The 27,958-nt window shown below is 39.5% G+C and overlaps 1 protein-coding gene across 4 annotated transcripts in view; it reads right to left on the reverse strand.

Annotated features, from left to right (window-relative positions):
- Window positions 1-27,958, reverse strand: part of il6st (interleukin 6 cytokine family signal transduce) — a 53,181-nt gene that overhangs the window by 18,504 nt on the left and 6,719 nt on the right. For 2 of the 4 annotated variants that reach the window (XM_052010567.1, XM_052010564.1), the window contains exons 2-5: window positions 11,969-12,055; window positions 8,955-9,260; window positions 6,644-6,761; window positions 1,304-1,476 (exon numbers count right to left, since the gene is read on the reverse strand). In XM_052010567.1, the coding sequence (XP_051866527.1) occupies window positions 1,304-1,476; window positions 6,644-6,761; window positions 8,955-9,260; window positions 11,969-12,041 (670 nt within the window). In that variant the 5' untranslated portion in view covers window positions 12,042-12,055. Of the gene's footprint in view, window positions 1-1,303; window positions 1,477-6,643; window positions 6,762-8,954; window positions 9,261-11,968; window positions 12,056-16,243; window positions 16,263-20,123; window positions 20,194-27,958 lie in introns of those variants that run through there. The other 2 variants (XM_052010565.1, XM_052010566.1) reach the window with 2 other exon arrangements.

Here is a 27,958-nt window from a genome sequence, read left to right on the forward strand (position 1 = left end):
GAGCTGCAGCCCAACATCTTTTGATTTACCTTTGAAAGGTAACTATCCAGTTATGGATAAAATCAGAGAGGCAACAAGCTAATGAAAATAGAAAAGGGTCAAGAAAACTGTACAAGGAAATGTAGTAATATCAGAAAAATTGCATGGGGATCATACCGAGAGCTCAAGGATGGACAATATGCACAGTAACAGACATTAATTTTAGCATTACTAAGAATATACATGTCAGAAATATACTGGAACAGGTTTAATTGAAGGATATCAAACAAGGAGCAGTGGGAGAAGCTGACAAACAATGACGTATTCCAGAACTGTGGGGTGACCTAGAAATGGTGCAGTTATTGGGGAGGATAATGAGGTGGACAGACTTTTGTTTACATCAAAAAAGAGGTTAGGTAGTCATAGCAGATTTGAAGGATATGTGGTCAAGATGAAGACAAGGTGAATACCAAGATCAAAGTAATGTGAAGAATGACCAGAGAAGGCAGAAGGATGGGATGAGGCTGAAGCAGATGTGGAAACAACAACTCTGAAAGAAATCCTTCAATTTTTTTCCCCCCTCCAGAAATGGCATTGAATGGAAGAATTGTGGGGCCAAGGAAGAAGCCTGAAGTACACAATTTGTAGTGTGAAAGATCTGGTGTTCCCTATTTTTTTTTGAGAATAATTTGATTGGAGGAAAACAGATGCCCCTTTTTTAAAAAAAAGGTAACCTAGGCAGACCCGACAGCAGACCGCCAGGTTGGTCATCAACCTTGTGTGCAAAGCTGCAATCTGATTTGCCTCTATCAAATCTGAGAAAGGACTTTAAAGAAAAGAAATAGATTTATTAAACTCATATTCTTGAAATTTCAGAAAGATGTTTAAATTAGATAGTTCCCCCAAACTTTCAAAACTAAAAGGCTGATCCAACCATGTCAACTAGATGTTACACAAAAGAAAATGGTAAATAAGCTGAACAAGCCTAAAAGGTTATCACATTTTGCATCAATCTTAGATTCATTTCAAATTGTTACTGATGTAGTGGTGAGCATGACTGTCTAAGAGTGAAGGGAAGCAAAAAGCCATAAAAGATTCAAAAATCAGAAATTAAAAAGAAATCTGGGCTTCTTCAATAAGACAAACAACATACGTGGAGGGAACAGGAGAATTTCGATATGGACATTTGTCAAAACCTGTTTGCATTCAGCATCTTATGAATAATAGTGGAGGCCAAAAATACATCTTCAACATTGCAAGTATTATGCAGGAATTGGCCACTAATGCTAATAGTTTTCCCCAGAATATATGGATGCATACTTACTAACATCAACTGGATCCAGCTTCATTACATCAGATCTTGTAGTGCCCAAGGAATTGTTTGCCTCAACCCATATCATATTTACAACAAAATAATGTAGAAATGGGTATAAAATTGCATACGAGTTGTTCACACCAGCTGGTAACTCATATTGTTGTACCTCTCCAGGTTTAATTCTGAAAAGAAAAAAAGAAATGTTTCAACACTCTGCCTTCCACAATTTATTAGGATCAATAAGGCAAAATTGTCTATTTATTCTAATGTGCAACATTTCCCCCAATATATATTAATCTAATTTATTTGCAGAAATACTACCAACAGCATAGCTAAGCAAGGTCTAGAGACAGCACCTGGACCATCAGCGAGCGAGAGGCAAATATACTGGGATTGGCCATCTTGGCAGTGGCCATTTTGTGAAGGTCTGTTGGGCAGAATTACAGCTATTGAGGTCAAACATGTAGTTTGGTGAGCATTGGGCTTAAGTGAGGAGGCTGAATAGTGATCAGACAGGTTTGTTTTTCCTCCTCCTTTCTGAAGAAAAGGGACTGGGGATAAAGGATATGGAAACTAGGGCAGCAGTATGCTCCTCCTGCAGGATGTGGGAGATCATGAACATTTCTAACATGGCTACTTATTTGACTATATCTGCTGACCATGTCTGCAAGAAGTGTTTCCAGCTGCAACTCCTGTCAGACCACAAAGCATCTGGAGCAGTGGCTGGACTCATTGTGCAGCATCCAGGAGGCAGAAAATGTCATTGTTTGTTCAGTGTGTTAGTCACACCGCAGGTATAGAAAGGAAGGAAATGGGTGACCATCAGAAAGGGCAGCAAGTGCAGGAGTCCCCTGTGGTCATTCCCCTCTCAAACAGTTTGGATACAGTTTGGGGGGGTGCAATGACCTCTCAGATGTTGCGGTGGCAGCAGTAGCCGCCAAATTTGTGGCATCAAGATAAACTCTAATGCACAGCAGAAATGGAAAAGTTTAGGCGAGGCGTAAGTGATGGGCAATTCGTAAGGGGAACAGATAGATGCTTCTGTGGCCGAGAGCAAAACTCCAGAATGGTATGTTACCTCTCTGCTGCCAGGGTTAGTGATGTCTCAGATCAGGTACGGAACATACCAAAGGGGGGAACGACAGCAGCCAGAGGGCATAATACATATCGGTATAAAGGGGATGAGACACCGCAAAGTGAGCTTAGTAGAAGGTTGAAAAGCAGGATCTCACAGGTAGTAATCTTGGGATTGCTCCCTGTTCCAGGTGCTAATGAAAGTAGAAATTGTAGGACAGGACAGAACAGAACGTGTAGCTGAAGAGCTTTTACAGGAAGAAAGGCTTACAGTACTTGGACCATTGCGATCACTCTGGGCCAGGTGGGACCTGTACGAGGAAGTTAGGTTGCACTTAAACTGGAAGGGGACAATATCCTTACAGGGAGGTTTGCTCACACTACTCAGGAGGGTTTAAACTAATCTGGTGGGTGGTATTGGTATATTGTTGTCATTTGTACCGAGGTACAGTGAAAAGCTTGTCTTACAAACCGATTGTACAGGTCAATTCATTACACTGTGCAGTTACATTGAGTTAGTACAGAGTGCATTGATGTAGTACAGGTAAAAAAACAATAACAGTATAAAGTGTCACAGCTACAGAGAAAGTGCAGTGCAATAAGGTGCAAGGTCACAACAAGGTAGATCGTGAGGTTATAGTCCATCTTATTGTACAAGGGAACCGTTCAATAGTCTTATCACAGTGGGGTAGAAGCTGTCCTTAAGTCTGGTGGTACGTGCCCTCAGGCTCCTGTATCTTCTACCCGATGGAAGAGGAGAGAAGAGAGAATGTCCAAGGTGGGTGGGGTCTTTGATTATGCGAGGTAAAGACAGAATCCAAGGAGGGGAGGCTGGTGTCCGTGATGTGCTGGGCTGTGTCCACAACTCCCTGCAGCTTCTTGCGGTCTTGGGCAGAGCAGTTGCCATACCAAGCCGTGATACATCCAGATATGATGCATCGGTAAAAAGTTGGTGAGAGTCAAAGAGGACAAACCAAATTTCTTTAGCCTCCTGAGGAAGTAGAGGCGCTGGTGAGCTTTCTTGGCCGTGGCACCTACATGATTTGACCAGGACAGGTGTTGGTGATGTTCACCCTTGAAGCTGTCAACCCTCTCGACCTCAGCACCATTGATGTAGACAGGTGCATGTACACCGCCCCCCTTTCCTGAAGGGAATGACCAGCTCTTTAGTTTTGTTGACATTGAGGGAAAGGTTGTTGTCATGACACCATTCCGCTAAGCTCTATCTCCTTCCTATACTCCGACTCATCGCTGTTTGAGATACAGCCTACAACAGTGGTACCATCTGCAAACTTGTAGATGGAGTTAGAGCAGAATCTGGCCACAGAGTCGTGAGTGTATAGGGAGTAGAGTAGAGGGCTGAGGACGCAGCCTTGTGGGGCACCAGCGTTGAGAATAATCGTGCTGGAGGTATTGCTGCCTATCCTCACTGATTGCGGTCTGTTTGTTAGAAAGTCAAGGATCCAGTTACAGAGGGAGGTGTTGAGTCCTAGGTCTCGGAGTTTGGTGACAAGCTTGCTTGGAGTTATTGTATTGAAGGCAGAGCTGTAGTCAATAAACAACAGTCTAACGTATTTGTCTTTACTGGGTGGGTAGGAAGCATAGCTGTAGGGCAGCTATGCTTGAAGATTGACTCAAATGCAGAGGGTAAAGCAAACATGTTCAGTAGGCAGAGCAGACAGAGGCAGGTTAGGGAGGAAGGGAAGGCTGGCAGGCTGAACTGCATTTACTTTAATGCAAAGAGCCTCACAGGTAGGTCAGGAGAGTTTAGAGCATGGAGTACCACTTGGAATTATGATATCACTGTGATCACAGAAACATGGTTGAGGTGAGGGCAGGACTGACAACTTAATGTTCGAGAGTATAGAAGTTTCAGACTTGACAGAAGGGGTGCAAAAAAGGCTTGGGGGGGGGGGGCGGGTGTGGCGGGGTCACAAAATGGATTAGGCAGAACATGACTGCTGTACTTCATTGAATATCCTGGAGGGATTCTCCAGTGAGATAACATGGGTAAAACAGGAACAAGAAAGGGACGATCATTTTGCTAGTTATTCAATGTTCAACAAGAATCAGAGGAACAGATATGCCAGCAAATTATAGAAAGTAAGAGCAAAAGGGTTACAGTAATGGAGGATTTTAACCTCTCAGTATTGACTGGGGATTGCTTTACTGCAAGCAGCTTAGTAGTTAGGGGTGTCCAGGAGAATTTTTTGAGACAATATGTACGGCTGCAGAGATAAACCAGGTAACTACAGGCCAGTGAGCATTATGTCAGTGATATGGAAATCACTGGAGAAAATTCTGCCAGAAATCTTCTCACTAATTTGATTGAGTTTTTCTTTGAGAAGTTAACCAAGAAGACTGATAAAGGCAGGGTAGTGGACATTGTTTATATCAACTTTATATTAAGGCATTTGACAAGATCCCACATGGTAGACTGGTCCAGAAGTCTAAGGAACATGGGATTAAAGGTGAACTGCCTAATTGGATCCAAAATTGATGATAGGAGGCAGAGGGTGGTGGAAGATTGCTTTTCTGATGGGAAGTCTGTGACCAGTGATGTATCACAGGGATCAGTGCTGGTACCTTTGCTGTTTGTAATGTACATTAACAATTTGCACGTGACTAAGAGAAATGATTAGTAAATTTGCAGATGATACAAAAATTACTGGTGGTGTGGATTGCAGGGAAGGTTATCTGAAGCTACAAGCAGGATATAGATTAGATGAGAAGTTGGGCACAGCACTGGCAGAGGGAGTTTATACCTGACAAGGGCGAGCTGATGCATCTTGGGAAGCCAAACAGAGGTAGGACATACACAGGAAATGGTAGGATGCTAAGGAATATTGTTGAACAGAGGACCCTTTTGGTTCAAGTCCATAGTTCCCTGAAAGTGGCCACACAGGTAGATAGGGTGATGAAGGAAGCATATGGCATGCTTGCCTTCATAGGTTGGGGCAAAGAATATAAAAAGTTGGGCATTAATCTAGCAACTTTACAAAATACTGGACATTTGGAATATTGTGTGTAGTTCTGGTTGCCTTGTTATGGGAAGAATGTGCTTGTATTGGAGATAGTGCAGAGGAGATATACCCAGATGTTGCCTGGATTGGAGGACTTGAGTTATGGGGAGAGATTGGATAGGCTAGGTTTGTTTTCCCTGGAGGAAAGGAGGCACAGAGGATGACCTGAGAGTGGCACATAAAATTATAAAGAGGCATAGATAGGGTAGCTATTCAGGATCTCTTCCCTCCTCCACCCCCCCCCCCCCCCCCCCCCCCCCCCCCCCCCCCCCCCACCCAGTAGGGGCATCAAAAACAAGAAGAAATAGGTGCAAGGTGATAGGAAGGAGTTTTAAAGGGGATTTGAGGTGAAAGTTGTTTTCCTTTTTACATACAGAGTTGGCTGATATGTGGAACTCACTACAAGAGGTGGTAGTAGAATCAGATACAATCATTACGATTAAGAGATATTTAGGCAAAAAATAGAAGGATACAGACCTAAAGTGGGCAAATGGGATGAGTATACATGGGCAAAAGGACTCTACTTTTGACGCATCAAATGATTCCATTAAGATTAAATTATCTTGTAAATGCTTTCCTTTAGTAACAAGAAAAACTCACAAAGCCTGCATCTATATAGGACTTAAAAACCCATAATGCTTCACAGGAGCTTTAAAAAATTAACACCAAAAATCTTGGTCAAAGAGATAGATGTTAAGGAGCCAAGGGAGAAATAAAAGTCTTAAGGAATGACAGTCATGATTAAAATATGTAATCAGCAAGGTGCCAGGAATGAAGGTCTGGCAAGACCTCAGAGGATTCAAAAACTGGAGAAGATTACAGAAAAAGGGCAAATTTATGGAGGGATTTTAAAAAAAATGTTAATTTTAAAACTGAAGTGTCATTAGACAGGAGCTATGGAGATGGAACTCGCTGAGCACAAGGATAAGCATCAGAAGGTGGGAAACCAACTTGGAGAGCACAGAAATAATCAATCTATAGGTAAAAAAGCCATAGAGGAATAAGACAAGATGTTATGGAGGTTAAAATAGGCAATCTCAGTGAGAGGAGAAAATGTGACCCAAAGTGCATCTTGGAACCAAGTATGACTTTAAGCTTGCAGTCTGTTTCAGAAAGTTGATAGAGAGGGAACAAGTTTCCTTCACTGTTTAATCTGTTGACTTTTCTATTTGAGGGCTTGCAAAGAATGATGTCATCCATCAACATTCCTGAAGAAACCCAATAATAGCTTTCAAAACCACTGCATACTTACGATAATTTAAAATAATAGCTGGTTGGTAAGTACGTATCTTTTCCTGGATCCCAGAAGCAAGTCATATTGCGGTCATGATATGTTATGCATGTCATGTTTTTTGGCTTCTCTGGAAGCACTAAAAGAAAAAATCAAAGGATGTACTCTTTATCATGATTCTCAGAAAACATTCAACACCAGAAAAATGTCAGAAAATTTTACTGCTTTCATATTATTTAACTAAGTAGTTCAGAATCTGGTGGTCAAACAATGTTCAAAGAACTATGCCTCAAATTGCTCGAGAAGAATTTGGGGAGTTCCACATTACTAAATGAAACAATATCAAGCACAAATAAGTGGAAATACTAAGTGCTTTTAGTCTCTTTCACATTGAAGACTTGTGCAAAATAAAACCCTAATTTCAAACCCATGTCTATCACTCCCTTTCACACTACGTACACCCTTTCCCAGAGGATCCTTCAATACAACTTGACTAATTAATCCCATTGCATTACATATTATCAGAACTATAATAGCATATTCCCAACATGCAGCAGTAATAGAGGTCCTGAATGCACTGAGATTACCTTTGCTAATTTGATTTGCCCAATATCTGAAAATTCGAGTTACCCAGAATTGATCTTTCTTTGTTGCAAGCCACCTTAGTTTCTTAATCGATACTCTGCTCAATGGCATAGCTACTGGTAGCGAGCCTGTGGACTATTCCCATCAATATTCTTTTTCCTCTCTTATAGAAATCATTGATTTCTATATGGACGGTGGCAGCTAGATAATGCCCACCCCAGTCCCCCTCCAGTCCCAAGATGACATTTTTGACCACTGTAAGAAGTCAGGAAATAGTCTTCCAAGCTTCCACATCACCCTAACTACATTGTTTCCTGTATGCCTTTTTAAATCACCCACTTAAATGATCCCCGGACAATGGTGTTATGGTCAAAATTCACTCTTAATTTCTGCAGTCCTTGCCCTCATCCCTTAAACTGCGAAAATCTTGTGTAGGATTAGTGCATGGGCCGAATTTCCTTCGCCATTTAATTCTGGGCCTTTATACCTGCCAAACTTGTAATCAACAGCCTATCCACAATTCAATTATAGGTCCCTATCTAACCCTGGGGGTTTAAATGTCTCCTGCAAAGCATCCAGGTATTTGTTTTCCCTGCATGATGGTTATAATATCTGCAAATGAGACTCCAGCTCAACAACCTTGTGGCAAAATTTCTCATTGAGGCATGGAGACTTTTGCTGGAAATGTAGCTGTTTTAGATTCTTACTGATCTTCATCAACACATAGTCTTCCCTGCCACTCTATCAAATCCTGCTTTAGGTTTTATTTATTGCATATACCATTTAAAAATTAATTGATAGAATTTTAATTGTATATACAATTATTAAGTACTTTTTAATCTGTTATAAACTTCAAACTATCCTATTTTGCAATAATCCCTACATAAAAGTTTAAATATTTCTCATCTGAAATTAGCACAAATCAATAGGTTTTGGAGACAAAGTATCATCACCTTTTCTCTTGGCACTGAACTTCTATGCTCAAATTCCCAAATGCATCTAGTACATCAATAAAATTGATTCATTCACAAAAGCCCGAATGTAAGCCCACCAAAATTCCCCAAGTACTGACCAAGCCTCCGCTGATAATATTTACTATCTTGTCAGGTAACCAACTGACCACCCAATTAAGCTGTTAAACTGGCAAGTCAGCTTATAAATTATTTTCGTCCAGAGTACACAAATTATCTGCAAGCTAAATTTCAAATGTAAAATTAGACTAATATCAGAATAAGTTCAGCCCCAACCAATTCCCACATTCAGCAAATTCTCAACTTCTGCATTGTTAAAGCTGTTCTTTAAACTACTCTGGGCATCAGCAAGATAGATCATCAGTGACAGCACTTGGACAATTTGAAGCACAGTAATGAATTTGCCCATTTATGAAACTGGTTAATTATTTGTAAAGTCAGAATATTGCTGAATTATTTGTATATTTTAAGGAGTTGAGGAAAAGAATATCATTAAAGTAGTGGAATAGAACATTTCCGAAATATTTTAAGCTCCAACTGCTAGCACCCAAATGCATTACTTTGCTTAATGCGACGACAATTGACCAGTTTGGCTGAATGCTAGATCTGCTGTGGCATCACTCCAATGGTACAGGGAAAGGATACTTCTAAACGTAATTACTTATGTGCATGTGCTTGAAATCCCTATTATTCACATTGTAAAAGCACAAACTGGTGGAAGAGCAAGATATTTTACTTGTAACCCCTAACCACTCTAACCCCTGGAAAATACTTACATCCCGTCTTAACTTGTATTCCGAAGACAGTTGTTACTTGATCCTCATTAAGTTGTACATTGCAGGTCAGAAGTGCAACACCAACAGTGGAAATGGTTAGTGTTACACTGGACACTGTTTTATTGACTGTGATGAAGTGGTCTTTTGGTATTCTGTTTTCCTTCAATTTCCAGAATATTTGATTTGCATCCACTCCATTTTTTGTTATAAAAGTATCACTAAGGATGCAGAATGCCTCTAGTTGGGATCCATTTTTAATTACTGGTGCCTCAGGAATAATGTAGGCATAGCCCTCCAAAGAATTATCTATTAACAGAAATAAATAAAATCATTACAATAAATCTAGATTCAACAAAATTAAACTGTTAAAGTTGTTATACTTTAGTAGCAGATTAAATGTAACATGCTAATTCTTAAAAAAGTGAAACGCATATGAAAGGTGCAGAGGAAGAACCTGTAAAAGCGTATTATAGCAAGAGCTACTCCACTGATTTTCAATCAAATATTCTTTTCATTACTTCTATGGTTTATCTCATGGATTATGAATGTAACACAACTCCATCATCTTTATGCATAGAGAACTCAAGCCTCCTGATAAAGTGAATCATCTGAATTAAACATTTCCAGTCAGTTCACTATCTTCCTTGACTCATGGTGACAGGTGAGTCATAACCAGAAGTTGCTGCATTCAGAAATTCTGGTTTTTACTTAATTACTGGGCAAATTGCCTTGGTGGCAATTTTAAAAGGCAATTTCAGAAATGTTGAATTCAAGCAAAGCAAAATATCATGACAGAGATTAGTGGGACTTGCTGAGATTTTGAAGGACAAGATCCTCACTTCAGAGAAATACAAACTACTGAAATAAAAATATAAAATGGCAGAAGTACTCAGCAATTTAGGTAGCATCTGTGGGAAAAAAATAAAATCAATCTTTCATATCTTTAATTTTTCATTGGGCATTTCTCCATAACCAGATATTTCCCTTCACACTTCCAGCAGCCAGTCCACACCTGTGCCCAAGATCTAGATTACATTCAGACGTGAGTTGATGAGTGGCAAATAATATCTGCACCACAGAAGTGACAGGCAATGACCAGCTGCAACAAGAGAATTTAATCATCACCATGTATAGACGGCAGAAGTTCCAGTTGGCAATCACCACATTCTTTGGGGCAATTAGGTATAGGCAATAAATGCTGGTCTTGCCAGCAATGCCCAGGTCACAAAGAGGAATAAAAAAGTCTTAGTATTTAACACCAATCCTCAATGTCTTATAGCCCATTCTCAGTACAGTACCAACAAGTCATAGCACTGAATGTTGGCATATAGGCTTGCTAGCATTTTCCTCTCAACAAAAACTAATTTTAATCATTCTTCATAAGCAGTAGTTAAGTGAAGGCCAGGCAGTGTTAGGAGCTGGGTGGTGGAGGCAGATACAGAATTATCACCACTATGAAAATAGCTCTATATTTAATAAACATCAGACTCCTTTTAGAGAGTAAGAAAGAGGAAACTCAGTGACATCCTGATAAGCAAGCATTTCATAGGCAGAGAAGATAGAGTCATGGAGTACTACAGCACAGAAACAGACCCTTTGGCCCATCTAGTTCATGCTGACCTGATCTTCTGCCTAGTCCCATCTACCTGCACCCAGACCATATCCCCCCCAAACTCCTCCCATCCATATTACCTATCCAAACCACTCTTAAATGTTACAATTGAACTCACATCTACCACTTCCGCTGGCAGCTCATTCCACACTCGCACCACCCTCTGAGTGAAGAAGTTCCCCCTCAGATTCCCCCTATATATTTTAGCTGTCACCCTAAACCTGTTCTCTAGTTCTAGTCTCACCCAACCTTAGGGTGAATGTATACAGGTTTTTTTCCTCTATCTATACACCTCATGATATGTACGAAGTAGTGAAGGCACTGCCTTTGTGTGTCCTGTGGAAGTTATCTTGTGTATTTGAAATCATATCTCCCAAATGAGCTACATTAAGATTATTGGGGCAGTGGGTAACAAGTCTATTTGAGAACTCTTTTCTTCCCTTCACTCTTCCTCCCCATTCTGGAGATCTGGATTTCCTACCACTGGCATTGATGGAAATGCTTTGGGTAACAATTATTACAGCATCTTTAAACCCAATATGAAGAAAACAAAGCTCTGAATTCCTACCAAGTTAAGCTATCAAAATGAAAAGGAAAATGCATTAGTGGGCATTAGCTTGCAATAGATTTATTTTTGTGACACTTAGAATTTTGGGAATTCTACGACAATTCATTGTAATTTGTTACATTACACATATGAAGTAAAAATAGTAAACTAGTCATTGGTCTCAATGCACTGGCAGAGTAAAATATGAACAAAATGGGCAAAGAAAGAACATCTTATCAATTGGCTTAAAGTTTTAACGGTTACTCACCTCTTCCAACAACAGTTGACTGTATGGAGATGATAATAAATCAACAGCAGAATGAACAGATTAGCTGTGGTAGTGTTTTCTTAAGCATGGACCAGTTAGGCTGAAGGGCCTGTTTCCGTGCTGTATTATTCTATGACTAAATGCACCAATAGACTTGGGTCTCATTATAGACACTGCCATGGCTGACCAACATTGTTGAAACCCATTGAATTTCTATGTTAGTCAAAGGCCCCATATAAGATTAAAATTCACGGTTACTCAAGCAAGTGATTTTATAATTACAACATTAGCTTAAAGCGCAACTGGCTAGCCTCTGACCTACGTAATGGATGAACGCTGACTTCCTTAATTATGCTTCTGATGCGAGGGGAAACTTCAGTTATTAGGCAGACTCGCCAAGGCACATCTTCTATCACTTCAATGTTGAAAACAAAAATAGCAATGGGCTCCAGATTTCCAGCATAATTCAATATCAGGATTTCTGATATTCACTGTTTTTGACTGCCCCCGTTTCTGTGCTCGTTAATCATTAGAAAAGATAAATCATTCAGTTACAAGACAATAGCAGTTATTTTTGTTACACTTACCAGTTCTTAAACATAGACTGATTGGTATGGATAGATGTATTACCATAAGCCACCACACCCTCTGGAGAAACATGATTCAGATAGTCACTAAAAAAAAATTAAAAACAAAATTGAACCATTAGCAAAGATTTAGAACTTATGGCCTCTTGGTCACTTCTGAATTTAATCACCACTGCTGATGGCAATGCCTTCAGCTGCCAAAGCCCTTTGTTCTGCAATTCTTTCCCTGAATTTTTTCTGCTTATCACTCCCTACCATTTCCCTTTATAGAAAGCATAGAACAGTACAGCACAGGAACAGGCCCTTCAGCCCATGATATCTGTGTCAACCATGATGCTAATCCAATCTAATCCCATCTGCCTACACGTGGTCTACATCTACCCATTCCCTGCATGTTCATGTACTTGCCTAAATGCCTCTTTAATGTTGCTACTGTATTTGCTTCCACAACTTCCCCCGGTAGCGCAGTACATTCTGGGCACCTATCACTGTGTTAAAAAAGAACTTGCCTCGTAAATCTCCTTTAAATATTCCCCCTCTCACCTCTAAACTATGCCCTCTAATATCTTACATTTTCACCCTGGGGAAAAAGACTGACTATCCACCCTAGCTATGCCTCTCATAATTTTATATACTTCTATGAAGTCATCCCTCAGCCTTCAATACTCCAGTAAAACAATCCAGGTCTGTCCAACCTCTAATAGCTAATACTTTCTAATCCAGGCTATGTACTGGCAAACCTTTCCTACACCCTCTTCGAAAGCCTCCACGTTCTTCCAGAACCACACAGTACTTCAAATGTGGCCTTTATTGTTTGTCATATAAACAAATTGGTTAAGAATCTCTGTAGTCTGATAAATTTGCTGATGACACAAAGATCAGTGGAGTTGCAGATAGCAAGGATGGTTACCCAAGGATACAGGAGGACATAGATTAGCTGGAAAATTGGTATGGTAGATGGAATTTAATCTGGACAAATGTGAGGTAATGCATCTTGTGTCACCTAATGCTTGCAAGACATATCCAGTAAATGACAGGGACCTCAGAAGCATTGATATACAGATAGAGCTTGGGGTGCTCCCTGAAAATGGAACATAGGTAATAAGGTAGTAAGGAAGGCATACAGCTTGATTGCCTTCATAGGCAAGGGTAATAAGTATAAAAGTTGGGACATCACGTTGTAGCTGTGCAAGACATTGGTTAGCCCACACTTGGAATATTGCACGCATTTCTGGTTACCACCCTATTGAAAGGATGTGGTAGCACTAGAAAGAGTGCAGAAGAGATTCACCAGGATGTTGCCTGGAATAGAGCTTTAGTTACAAGGAGAGGTTGGATGGGCTGGGATTGAGTTCACTGGAGTGCAGGAAGCTGAGGAGCAGCCTTATAGTGGTTAATAAAATGAGGGCCATAAATAGGATAGTTGGTCACAGTCTTTTCTCCCTCCAAAAGGTAGAAGAGTCTAAAACTAGATGGCATAGGTTTAAGGTGAGAAAGGAAATATTTAATGGAGATCTGAGAGGGAAGTTTTTCCACAGAGGCTGGTGGGTATACTGAACAAGTTGCCAGAGGTGGAAGAGGTAGGTACAATCACAATGGCACAAACAAGCATTTCTACAGGTACCTGGATAGGGAAGGAATAGAGAGATGTGCGCCGAATGCATGAAAGTGGGACTAGAGTAGATAGGATCGTCAGTATGGACAAGTCAGACCAAGAGTCCTTTCCCGTGCTGTATGACTATGGCTCTATGCTCCTTAAAGGGTACCTCTTTGACCAATGCCCTTGATTGTAAACCCAAAAACTCCTTAAATTGATGCACAGAGGGATCTTGGGGTCCAAGTCCATAGCTCCCTGAAAGGGGCTGCAAAGATTGATAGGGTGGTAAAGGCACCATATGGCATGCTTGCCTTTATTAGTTGAGGCATTAAGTTCAAGAGCCAGGAAGTTATGCTGTAGCTTTAAAAATCACTGGTTAGGCTGTATCTGGAGTACTGTACTCAATTCTGGTCACCCCATTATAGGAAGGATGTGGAGGCTTTGGAGAGGGTGCAGAAGAGATCTACCAGGATGCTGCCTGGATTAGAGGGCATGTGCTATAAAGGAGTGGATAGACAAACTTGTTTTTTTTCCCTGGAGTAACAGAGGCTGAGAGAAGTTTGAGAGGCATAGATAGACAGCCAATATCCATCTCCCCAGAGTCAAAATGTCTAATACTAGAGGGCATACATTTAAGGTGAGAGGGGGCAAGTTCAAAGGAGATGTGGGGGGCAAGTGCAGAGAATGGAGGATATGGTCATTAGGTAGGCAGAAGGGATTAGTTTAGTTAGGTTTTAATTACTAGTTTAATTAGTTTGGCACAACATCGTGGGCTGAAGGGTCTGTTCCTGTGCTGTACTGTTCTATGTTCTTAAAAAAAATGATAAATTGTTTCTTAATGCTATTATAAAGTAATTTGGATGTTTTTCTATGTTAAAAAGGTGCTATATAAAAATGCAAATTATTATTATCCACTTTAACATGGCATTAAAATTTGAATTTTGTACAAGTTTAAATCCATACACAAAGAAAAATTAAATGCAGTGCAACTTTCTTAGATGTTCCCCATAATTCCACTGCATTCAATGCCAATGGCAAAATCTAGGGGAGCATCGTATTAATTGATACAAGTCATTCATTTCTATTTGTTACTGTGGAATGACATGATATTAGGAGTGCAACAGATCAAAAGCATTTTCTCTCCCTCTTCCTCCCCAGACAAAAACAAAAAAGTCTGTTGTAAAACTGTATTAACAGCAATTTTAATGAAATTTAAATATATTAATTAGGTTTAAATTTGTTTATAGGATCACAAACACCTGAAGCTCAAAATGACTGCAGTGGATATCGATAGAAAACATTGCCCAATTCCATAAGAAAACAGTTATAATATTGCGATAACTTTCAGTCGATTCTCTATGGACATAATTTAAAGTATATCTGCTTCCAGTGTGGAATCTTAAATGTCTGAAGAGAAGCAAATTCAAGTATTCCTATGTTTTATGAGAATGCATAGCAAACTCTAGGTGGCATATCCAAATGCCCTGTAACTTCAAATTTGAATTATCTAGGGTTATAGAGGGGACTGCTTCCATGAATAATACAAGTTCACAGATGATGGCAAAGCAAAATGAGAGTCAGATGTGCAAGCAGTACTAGGCCTCAGGTGACACATCAGGCGAATCCACTTCCAGACTCTGTCAAGGCCTTCTGCCAGCTGGTACTGTCAAAAGACCTTTTAACGATCAGAGATACTTCGAAACAGTTGAATTTTTTTTTAAATGGTAATTAAGTTTAAGATACATTAAATAAATGAAAAAACAAATCTGAAGAAAAAGGAACAAAAAATTTAACTCACTCATAATCAGCAATCCTATTCAAATCAACACTGGCCATAGGTGATGTAAAGCTGTGGGACCAGGTATAAAATGCATCACACTTCTCAGATTAGGATAATCCAGAACCACCATTGGACTTGGTGGTGATTCCGGGATTAGGTACCTGACCTGTGTTCAATAATTCAGACCTGCAATGTGCAGGCATGATAGTTGTAAATTTGCTGACCTGCAGGAAGGACATACCTGTTGATTCTTTTATAATCTACTGGCCAAGTGCACAGCAACTACTTATAGCAGCAGTCTAATTGCTATTTCATTCTCCACATCTGCCGTATGATCTGTGCTTAACTTATTTATATTTTGGATCTCCAGCCCATATTGTTTTCTGTTCCCCAAACTATGCACATTTCAGACAGGCTCTGAGTGCAGCATTTTACAACTGAGCATTCTGTTCAAAATGCAACATCCCACTGCTTTTGTGTCTGCGCACTACCTTTTAATGATTCATTTGTGTAAATGCACACCAGTCTCAGTGCTTAGAGTTCAACCATTAAATATTCTGCTTTGTCTTTTTCAGTGCCAAAAGCCCAGATGCTGGCAAATTTGGCAATCCTAAAAGAAAGCAGAAGTCCCAATTTTGTTGACAAACTTTGCCTGATTGTACTTTGCTGCTGCACTTTACGTGGAATTCAACTGAGCAGGATATTGCAGAAATTTCATACCACATATAATGTTGGGGAAATCTACTCTCAGATCTTGCACTGCAGACCTAATGTAGCTACCATTAGCCATTAATTTCAATGGTGATTACAGTGTTGTAGAAAAGAAAGGCAAAAATAAGTCAGTAAAAATATTTGCTTTCAGATAAGGGCTTAAATTTACTTTCTAAAAATCTTTTACCTTATTCTCAATAATTTCGACTGCCTCAAATAAAACCTTGACAACTTTAACAGACAGCAATGTTGAAGGAATGAACGTGTTGTCTGCCAACAGTTTCCAGAGCATTCTGGGCAGAGCCAGTTCAGGATTGTTCCTGCTCATCTTGCTGCTTGGTTCCACGACCATCTCAGAAAGCAAAAACTTGCTTTGCAAATCTAGAGGTGGTCAAGTTTGGAACAAAAGGGTAAATAGAGTCCCATACAGGAAAATATGAGCCAAAGATGACCATATATTTTCTAGATTAAACACTGTCGGTTTTGCTGATCTAATCTGTCTGCGTCCATTTGTGATTTCCTTTTCCCAGCCAAAAAGCTTGACAGCATAATAAATTTTAATTCAATACAAACTTCGAAATACAACTCTCTACTTCATTCTGGTCTTTAAATTTATGAGGCTGAATGCTGATTCATGAGGAATACACATAACATCTCACCCATCGATAAGCTCCACATACCTACTCTAATTTTCTTATCAAATGCCTCCAAGTTCATATGGACCATACACTGTTGTGCTAGAGACCGCCTCAAAAAAAAAATGCAACATAACCAACTCTTCATGAAACCATGCTGATGCTCTTTGATCATTTGACAACTGCCCAAGTTCCTAGCCCACTCACATTTGATACATAGAACAGTATAGCAACTGGCCTTTCAGCACAGGATGATGCCAACCTTGTAGAAATTGCTGCAGAATTAATTTAAGCTGAGTGTTAATTACAGACCTATATTATCCTTTCGTACCTTTTAAAATAGTGGATTTACATGGACACTTTTCACAAATGGTAGAGCTACTGAATTTAGGTAACTGTGAAAACTGAGTGAGATAACTACTCTCTCAAAAAGGAAAGGGATACAGACTTGGTTAAGAATAGCACTAGAATCATAGGCATATTTAACTTTGGGATAATTGAATTCCCAGAACAAAAAATGGTTTAAAAATATTGTAATTTAACTACTCTACTGATCATTGTGCTGAATAAAAATTTCAACCTGAATAAATTAGAAAGGTTTTTAAGCATTGAAAAAGCAAGAATTTAAGCACTGTAAAATTTTAATTTATCCACAACAAAATTGGCATGAAGAGTCAAACATGAAATTAAACTAAGTTATGCAAGTTAGTTAATTCTCTTCAAAGACACTTCCAATAAAAGTTTATCAACCAGACAAGAGAAACATTCAACTAAAAAAGTAGGGTTACACCAATCTTAAGAATTTCAATTCCTGTGAAATATGAAGCCAAGTAATAACCAATGTGTACTTAAAAAGGATTAATTATCTTGAAGCACTTCTTGTCAAAATTAGCAGCTTTATAAATATAAGTACAAGGTTTTGCCTAAATCTTTATAGTAACACAAGGTACGCTGACTGTTATATGTAGATATATGGATCCGGCCATTTTGGTCAATAATGCTCAGTAATGGATGCAACTGATGACCAAGTAATTGGTTGTATAAGTATTTGTTGAAGGAAGATGCTGGCTAGAACATAGAAACACTTATTCTGCTTAGGTATTCTACTCATATCTGGAGTTATAGCATCTGAACGAGGCCTTCTTCCCATCCTTGATTGCATGATAAATATTTGTCAGTTAACTAGGTAGAGAACTGTTGATTGTCCTCAAACTGGTATCACAGCCCATTAAAACAGCAGGCAGGTGTAATATCTCATCCAAATGGTTGCAATTCCAACTTTACAGCAGTCCATCAAAGTGTCGATTTTGTGCTCAAGTCTCTGGAGTTGATTTGGTAAGGAGAGTGCTTTCAGTGAGCCACAACTTTGATGTGCTGCTGAAAGTAGCCATTGTGTGCCTCCAAAGAAGTGGAAGGGAAATGCTGGTGTTTTTGGGGATGACCACTCTTCATACAAGATTGTAGGAATTGAACTAAATTATAAATAATATCCCTTGTGCTATATATGTTATAAGACAACAAAAACTACCAAATGCTGGAAATCTAAAACAAATACCAAAAACATTCAGCAGGTAACACAGCATCCATAAGGACAGAAACAGAGCGAACACTGTCAATCTGACAAGCCTACCCAGTACACCTCCACAGAAGCCATCCACTTCACTGAGCATCTCCCACATTTCCTATTCCTACACCAGAACTGGCCAACTCTGAAGGAAAATAGGAAAGACTGGTTATCCAAAATTGTCAAATACAATAGTGAATTTAACCAATTTCAGATAACCATATTTTAAATTCTCCTATTGTTACCTGTAAGGAGTCAGAAGTTATTTTGCTAATCACTTGTTTGCATGTTAATAAAGCTCTCACAACCAATGTTTCTATTTCATGTTTATTCTATTTTCTTTATCATTATCCATTTCTTGATCATTTGTTGCATATTTATAAACATCTCCTAATCTCACTTACCATTCATTTTGCCAACATTCTAACCCTTTTAACAACCCTCAACTTCCCTAGTTAGCCATTTCTATACACCATTGAAGTGGTTAATTTAACTGTTCAATCTGTATACTTGTTAAGATTCTGAATTATTTGTTTGCTGTTGATTGTCTGCAGATACTGTTTTATTTAATTTCCCAATCTACCTGGCCAACTTGCTTCCTCACATCTCTAACTGGACCACTTGTCTCCAGACTTGGGCCAAACAGCTAAATTCCAGGTGAAGTGAAAGTGACATCAACTGATGTCATGGTATCAAAGATCCCTGGTAAAATGACATCAAAAGGCATCAACAGGAAAATACTCCAATGGTTTGAGTCATACCAGGTGCAAAAGAAGATGGCTGTAGTTCTTAGAGATCAATCATCTCAGTCCCCAGACTTCACTACAGGAGTTTCTTAGTGCAGGGTCCCAAGACCAACTGCTTTAGCAATGACCTTCCTTGCATCACAAGGTCAGAAGTAGGGCATTTGCTGAAGATTGCACAAATGTTGAAATCCATTTGCAATTCCTTAGTAAATGAAGCACCCTACACCTTCACTCAGTGAGGCCTAGACAAGTCATGCATGGGCTAAGAAGTGGAAAGTAACATGCATGTCAGAAAGGTTCCAGACATTGACCATCTCCAACAAGAGAGACCTACCACCTATCCTCAGCATTGAATGGCATCATCTTGGCCGGTTTAGAAGCTCAACTGGATCAGCACCTGATTCCTGTAGTTACAAGAGATCAGTGGATGAAAATCCTGTGGTAGTTGAATCATCTCCTGATACCTTTTCACTATCTACAAGGCAGGACTGTGATGCAATACCCACTAATTACCTGGACGAGTGCAGCTCCTACACACAAGCTCAGCACGCCCCAGTGCCAATGGTGGACAATGATTGCAAAGTCTCTAAAATACTTTGCAGTTACTTGCCTGGGGAACTCCAACAGCATATATTGCTATTCCTTCATTGTTGCTAGATCCAAATCCTGGAACTCACTCTCCAACAGCACGACAGGAGGATCTACACCAGAAGGACTAAAGTGATTCAAGATGGCAGCTCAGCGCCATTTTCTCCAGGTCAATTATGGATGGGCAATACATGTTGGCCTCAATATTGATATCCAGATCCCAAAAGTGAATAAACCAAAACAAAAATCACCTTCAACTTGCAATATATAGTAAACAGTAGGCTTTCCACATTACTTTTCAATGAAATGTCACATATTCTGCAACCAAGGTGCTGTTGGGCAGGAAAATATGCCCCCTGCTGTAAATCATAATCAGCTGCCCGTTTAGCACTTCCTGCTGAGAAACACAATGCTCCAGAGATTGAAAATGAGAGCAATCAAAAATTTTATTTTTATTATCAGGTGCCTTTTATATACAGACCAGTCACAACTACAAGAATTTCAAACAACATCTACTGAGAAATCTACACTTACCAATAGTTGTTTCTCTTCACTCAGTATACAATGTGCGGAGTAAGCTTAGAGGCTCTGAGTGCATTTGGGAGTTCTGCTGGAGTTAAACTGACTAAAGCCACACAATTTCACAACAGGAACTGTTTGTTGTGCTAAGACCTCCCTCTCATTTGAGCACTGCTTTACATGTTCATCTATGGTTATGGAGAAATAATCTCAGCTCCTAGCAGATATTTTTAAACCATATTAGCAGATAAAATTAAATCCAGACAGGGTCCAACTCATTTAATGTGGTATCTTTTGTTCACATTTTCATATTTTTCATTAACCCACAAATTTTTTTTAAACCAACTTGGCTAACTTGGGCATAAGTGCAAGGAGGTCCAGATTTAAACACCAAGCCAAGAAACAAGCTCATAATCAAGGAGTTCTGTGCAGTGTGGAAGAGATCCATATTGTTGACGAGTCAGGGAATTAACATCCTGCAGGCAAATGTGAAATATATTATGGCACTGTTCTGATCACACTCATCCACAACCCAAAGAGAACGATTGAGAAGCATCACCTTGGTTTCCATGTCAATCATGTGGAAAAAAGCAGGAGCTTAAAAATCCAAAAATCTTTTTAAAATTAGGGCTGGGTTCCATCTTACTTAAATTGTTTACCCAAAATACCTGTTTGTTGGTGGGTATTCAGTAAACAGTTATATAGCTACATGATGTTTACAAAATTCACCTCTCCTCCACCCCAAGTCCTAGATTGAACTAGAAACCCCAGGAATAGCCTCTAGTTCCTCAGTTTGTTTACACCACAAAAGGTCAGCTGACCTGGATCATTGAATGGAGGGGACTACCATCCTAAAACTAGGAGATTATAGTTCCCAGCAGTACACCAAGGAACAGCCTCATCAACACTGAGCAGGCAGCCAGAAGAAGACAGCTAGCTTGGTGATCAGCAAACTACTCAACTGACCTGACAACTGTCCACTTGAAAAGAACATTAAGTACAGCTGGCTCTGAGGATTTTAAAAACAAGGCAGGATCATGTGTCTTTGCAAGATGTGTATTTTTCAATACTTAAAACATCTAAGGGCGATCCCACGTTACGACCATATGGGTAGCAGAAATTTGCCTTTGCAGAATTCATAAATCACTACCCAAAATTTGACATTAGGAATTAAATTTTCCCTTACAGACTGTATGGGAAGAAAGTAAATTAACAAAACTTATTTGCCCCCCACTCACATTTCTTGAGACATGCACATATGACACAGCTTTGCTTTGTGGAAAATTACGATATGGACCATTTTCTAGGAACGCGATCCCCTGTATTATTCCAGCATTCTCAAACCTTTTCAATCAAGGTTAATCCCCACTCTTTGTTTTTCCTCCATTCTGTCTTATACTTATCAATCTGAGCCCTACCAATATCTATTAAACACAATCTGGTTTCTTGTACATCAATTTCCTGCCACAGCTATTACGTTAATTTTTGCTTCAGAGAGATGGATTTGGTAACAACTCTTCCATGAGATTTTACAGCATGCTTTCCAAAACCCACATAAGCAGATCTATTACATTTTTACAAAGTCACTAAAATTACAAGTGAATGCCAAGAAAACTATTTCACTGATTTAAAAATGTAATATGCACTGCACCAGAATGTTAAAGATGCAAAATAAAGATACTTACGAAGGAATTAATTAAAAGGCAGGCCACTTGGCCCCTCATGCCTGCTGTAGCAATTATGATCATGGCTGAGCTAACTGTTCCCTCTACTCCACATTTCTGTCTACTCCCGACAATCTTTCACCATCTTGCTTATCAAAGCATCTCTTCCTTAAAAATTTTCCACAGATTCTCTTCCTCAGCACATAATGGAAGAGTAGTCAAGGACTCCGGACCCTCAAAAGATTCTGCCTTAGCTGTACCTTAAATGGGGGACAACTTATTTTAAAAACCAGTGATCCCCTACAGGAAGCATCCTCTCACATTCATCTAGTCATAATCCCTCAGGATCAAGTCCCCTCTTACTCTTCTAAACTCCAGCAGATACAAGCTCAACCTGACCAAACCTAACCCACTCATTCCAGATGTCAGTCGTAAATTGTCAAATTCTTCAAATGCATTAACATCTTTCCTTAAGGAGACCAATACAGTCCTCTAGACATGGTCTCACAATACTCTCTATAAGTACAGTATAACTCATTTTTAATTTCCCCAGCAATAAACAGTAACATTCCATTGGCTTATCCCACCTGCATACGAGCTTTTTGTTTGAGAACCATGGACTAGGACACCCAGATATCTTCACATCTCAGTGCTCAGCAATCTCTCACCATTTAGACATCTGCCACCTTCTTGTTTTTCACTATTATTAATTAACCAAACACACTGTAAATAGGACAAAGGCTCACTTTGTTAGCTGGGAACATAGTCACAGGTTGAATGGCTGCTTATCCATTAATGATCTGATCAGTTACTATATTCTTAAAAAGTCTACAAATTTAGTGAATGATATTCCATAGTAAGGAAATCTTCAAGTCATGACCATGAATAAAATACTAGAGGTTATTTGCTCTCTTAGTAATGTAAAGCGATCTCATTCAGATACCATAAACACTTAAGGATCTCTTGGATAATAATATATTGAACTACCAGCATTAAAAGTGGAAAATTTCCACAAATTGCCAGGAAGAAGAGAGAGAATATCAAAACGGCCAAGGTTTTGTTTTAAAAGTGTCTGCAGAAGCAGAGGGGCCTAGCTGCACATGAGCATAAATCCTTGCAAGTGGAAAGGCACATTGAGAGAATGGCTAGTAGAGCATATGTGATCTTGTGATTCATAAAAGAGGCACAGAGTATAAAAGCAGAGAGATTTAGGTTGAACAGTGCAAAACAATTGGTTAGGAAATAGCTGGGGTATTGCATCCAATTCTGGTTGTGCCATACTTTAGCAATGAAGATCCTAAGTTGCTCCCATTAGCAGATGATCTAAGGACTACGGACATAAACTTCAAAATTCTGAGCAAAAGATACAGTAGTTGGAAGGGAGAACAATTTTTTAAAAACTTAGACTAAATAATATTTGGAATTTACTGCCTACAAAGTTGTGGAAACAATCGGTGTCATCAAAAGGGGAACTAAATAGTCACTGAGAAACAGCTTGCAGGACTACAGGAAAAGGGACTGAAAGGATGTATCTACTTGGAGCCAGCATAGACTCCTCCTATGCCATAACATTCTAACTAAACTCCTACTCAAATCCACATAGGATCAACATGGGCCTATGTTCCCAATATGTTGCTGAGAACTACATCAATCATTCTTGGTTTGCTTAGATTTTCTGTAGTTGTCCTATTCTTCAAGCATTTTTCAGGATAACTAGAAAAATGCAATTTTTTTGCAGGGACTAATTATAAAAATGAAGGTAGCAAAAGGCATGAGATTTAAAAACAAGAATGAGAGATGTTTAACTGAAGCTCAGTCAGGAAGGAATGTGTAGGTCATAAAGAATTTGCTGAGCAAATCCATGAAACTCAATACAAAATAGGATACGGACATTTATAAGAGTACAGAAGACAAGAGAGAATGGAATTAACAAGCCTTGAGGCAATAAACATATCAGCCGAGGATTGGCTGACACAGACTATGTTATGGAGGTGGATGCAGGTGGTCTTTGCCATCAGTAACTACAGGTGGAAAAATTCCTGAAGACGAGCCTTTTGAGGGCAAAACCATCGGGTCACAGTCAGACTGAAATATGTTTAGGAAAGAGGGTAGAATAGACTGTTTTGCATCCCAGCTGGACACTGCGGCTAGCTAGCTCATCACTAGAACTGACTCAACAGGCATCAGGGTCCAGCCTGGACAGTGGCGAGGAAAGCCCTCCTGACATGGTCACATCTACACATTCCAAACTTCAGCACGACTACAACTTGTCTGAGGCCGTGACAGAGACGACACTGTTAGCCATTTCAAAGCATTTCATAGATTGTGCAAGGATATTCAGTTGTATCTGTCTATTTATTCCTCGCAGTTTAACAACATGGGTAATCTTCCCTGGAACCTACAGAGTTCTCACCAATTCAGTCAGAGGTCCTGCATTCTGTCTCACATCTGATCTTCCAGCTGAAGGAATGTGTTACAAACGAGCACACTTCAAGGTCCAGAAGTATATGCTGGTGGATGTTATTTAGGTATGTTTTCTGCCAAAGGCCTATGGAAGAAGGTTTATCACCCATGATCACTGTCCAATTCTTTGTATTCAAGGTATATGGTTTGTGGTATTGCAATAAAATTTGTACTGTTTACAGCCAGAAATGCACTTATAGGAATGACTGGTTATAATTTGTCTATCTGATTTTTCGTTATACAGTACACACTCAGATTTAAAAATTCAACTTTTGGCAATATTCTTTACTTAAATAAGCACATGGAATGAAAGAAAATCCGAAAGTCATCTTGGTATTTTTCAAAATAATTGTTCATAAAAATCTCCAATAAAAACATGTTTTCAATACACCTCCATGAATTGTTTATATAACTATTCATGGTCAATGGCTGGGAGCAAAATATACCTACAGAACTTTACTTCAAAATATTTCTTCCACAAATGACCCAGTACCTAATTTAAGAAAGTCGTGGTCTATACCTAGTTAAATATTGCAGTAAAAACACAAGTCTAATTCTCATAGGTCTGAGTATATACTCTATTTGTTTTATATTCTGTATTTGATGTACAGTACATTTCCCCCCTCCCATTTCTGATGATATTAATATATTTTTCTACTTTATGGTAAAAAGCTCTCTCCACTGATAGATTAGTTTCCAACGTGGAAAAGTTACATCAACTTTATTAAAAGAAAGTCAAAATTAAACATTTTAGATTTCAAAATAATTGCATTTTACTTGGAGACATTTAACCCAAATGTGGTTTTAAACAACACATTTCACAACAGTTTCCAGAAAAGTTTCTTGTATATTTTCACACCTTCATTAAAAGCTTTTACTTTTGAATTTAGCTTGTGTCAAAACTGCTTGATGTTTTTTGCACACATTTTGACAGGTTGACATTTCAGCCACATCCACAGAACATGTAATTTCCAAATTCAATATATATTACCATAATTAAGTCTATGACCTCATCTCTCTGCTTGTCATCTTTTTAGAAAAAAATGCTTTAATCACATATGGACAACAACTGTAATTAGTGTAGTCTGTTTAAATTTAAAAGGTGGATTGTCTAATAAAATATTTTGTTTAAGTGATTAGATCTACTGTCTTAATAATCACTTAATAACCTTAACATTCAATTGTAAAGATGTTGCATGGTTTTCTTCAATTGCAAGTTGCTGCTCATTTTGATAGAACAATATACTGATGCCTTGCTTAGCATCTGGATGCATTCTCATGAACAAACGCACTAATGGAATCAGCGCCAAAGTGATCATTATAAAAGGATCATACACGCGACCCCTGCATTACAGGAGGGTTGCATTCCCAGAAAACTGTCCATAGTGTTTTTTTGAAACGCACAGCCATGTTATCTATGAATGGATCAAGACAAGTAAAAAATCATAAATCAGAACTTTTCCCCCCCACATCAATGCCATATCTCAAATTTTTGGATAGCAATCTGTGAATTCTGTAATTTACATTACCCAACTGGCCACAACTCAGGTCATCTGTATATACTGTACATATATAGAACTGAGTTATAACAAAGCTGCTGTGCCCTTTTATCACCACAGTTACACACTGCTGTGCTGGGAACCTGATTGAAATCCCTGTATGCTGCTAGTGTTTCTGCAGTGATGAATTGCTGATGCCTCAGTGTGAAGAGGCTGTCTGCTGAAAAAGACAGATTGAGGACCACAGCACCCATGGTGAAGACCACGAAGGTATGGTCAAGGGAGGCGGAGGACCATTTACAGGACTGCTTTGAATCAGTGGACTGGACCACATTAAGGCATTCATCTTCGGATCTGAATGAATATGCCACGGCCGTCACTGACTTTGTAAAGTCCTGCGTGGATGAGTGTGTGCCTCTGAGAACATACGGATTTTTCCCAAACCGGAATGAAGAGATTCACAGTCTGCTGAGGGCTAGATCTGTGGCATTCAAGACTGGCGATCCAGAATCCTACAAGTCCAGGTACGACCCAAGGAAGGCTATTGTGAGAGCAAAAAGGCAATTCCGAGTGAAGCTAGAGACACATTTGGATGCACGACAGCTGTGGCAGGGTTTGCATGCCCTTACTTCCTATAAGACAAAACCTAACAGCATAAATGGCAGTGACATTTCACTCGCTGACAAACTCAACGCCTTTTATGCACACTTTGAAAGGGAGAACAACACTACACCTATGCGAACCCCCACAGCATCCGACGACTCTATGATATGTGCCTCGGAGGCCAATGTCCGAACATCCTTCAAGAGGGTGAACCCTCACAAGGCATCAGGCCCCAACGGTGTACCTGGTCGGGTACTGAAAACCTGTGCCAACCAACTGGCTGTACTATTCAAGTACATCTTCAACCTCTCACTGCTACAGTATCAGGTTTCCACCTGCTTCAAAAGGGCAACAATCATTCCAGTGTCCAAGAAGAGCAGGGTGAGCTGCCTCAATGACTATCGCCCTGTAGCACTCACATCTACTGTGATGAAGTGCTTTGAGAGGTTGGTTATAGCTAGAATTAACTCCTGCCTGAGCAAGGACCTGGACCTGCTCTAATTTGCCTACTGCCACAACAGGTCTACAGCAGATGCAATTTCACTGGTTCTCCACTCTGCTTTGGAGCACCTAGACAACAGCAAAACATACGTCAGGCTGGTGTTCATTGATTACAGCTCAGCATTCAATACCATCATTCCCTCAGTACTAATCAACAAGCTTCAAAACCTGGACCTCTCTACCTCCCTCTGCAAATGGATCCTCGACTTCCTTACAGGGAGACCATCAGTGCAGATTGGCAATAACATCTCTTTGCTGACTATCAACACAGGTGCACCTCAAGAATGAGTGCTTAGCCCAGCTTCAAGTTCCTGGGCATCAACCTCTCTGAGGATCTATCCTGGGTCCAACACGTTGATACAATCACGAAGGCGGCACACCAGCAGCTCGATTTTGTTAGGAGTTTGAGGAGATTTGGTATGTCACCAAAGACAAATTTCTATTGATGTACGGTGGAGAGCATTCTCATTGTTTGCATCACAGCCTGGTATGGAGCCTCCAATGCACAGGATCTAAAAGTAAATAGGAGCAGGGTGGGTTCAACGGATTGGAAAAGTATGGATAAAGTAAAAGGGAAGGAGAATGTAGGAGAGGTTACTGAAGTCTCCAGAATAAACAAAATAAGGCAGGAAGTTTAGAAAGGGATAAGAATTTAACTTCAGGCAACACAGACAAATTTGAGAAGAGGGGTGGTGAATACAGGACTGAAGGTGTTATATTTGAATGCACGCAGTATATGAAACAAAGCAGATGAGCTCATAGTGCAGTTTGAAATTGGCAGGTATGACATTGTGGGCATCAGAAAGTCGTGGCTGAAAGAAGATCACAGTTGGGAGCTAAACATCCAATGATACACATCCTATCAAAAAGACAGGCAGGTTGGCAGAGGGGGTGGGTTGGCTGGCTCTGTTGGTTAAAAAATGAAATCAAATCCTCAGCAAGAAGCGACATAGGATCAGAAAATGTAGAATCCTTGTGGGTAGAGTTAAGAAACTGCAAGGGTAAAAAGACCATAATGGGAGTTATATACAGGCCTCTAAATAGTAGCCAGGATATGAGGTACAAATTATAACAGGAGATAGAAAAGGCATGCAAAAAGGGCAATGTTACGGTGGTCATG

The sequence above is a fragment of the Pristis pectinata genome, chromosome 2 (assembly GCF_009764475.1).
Source record: "Pristis pectinata isolate sPriPec2 chromosome 2, sPriPec2.1.pri, whole genome shotgun sequence".
In the NCBI taxonomy this organism is placed as follows: Eukaryota; Metazoa; Chordata; class Chondrichthyes; order Rhinopristiformes; family Pristidae; genus Pristis; species Pristis pectinata.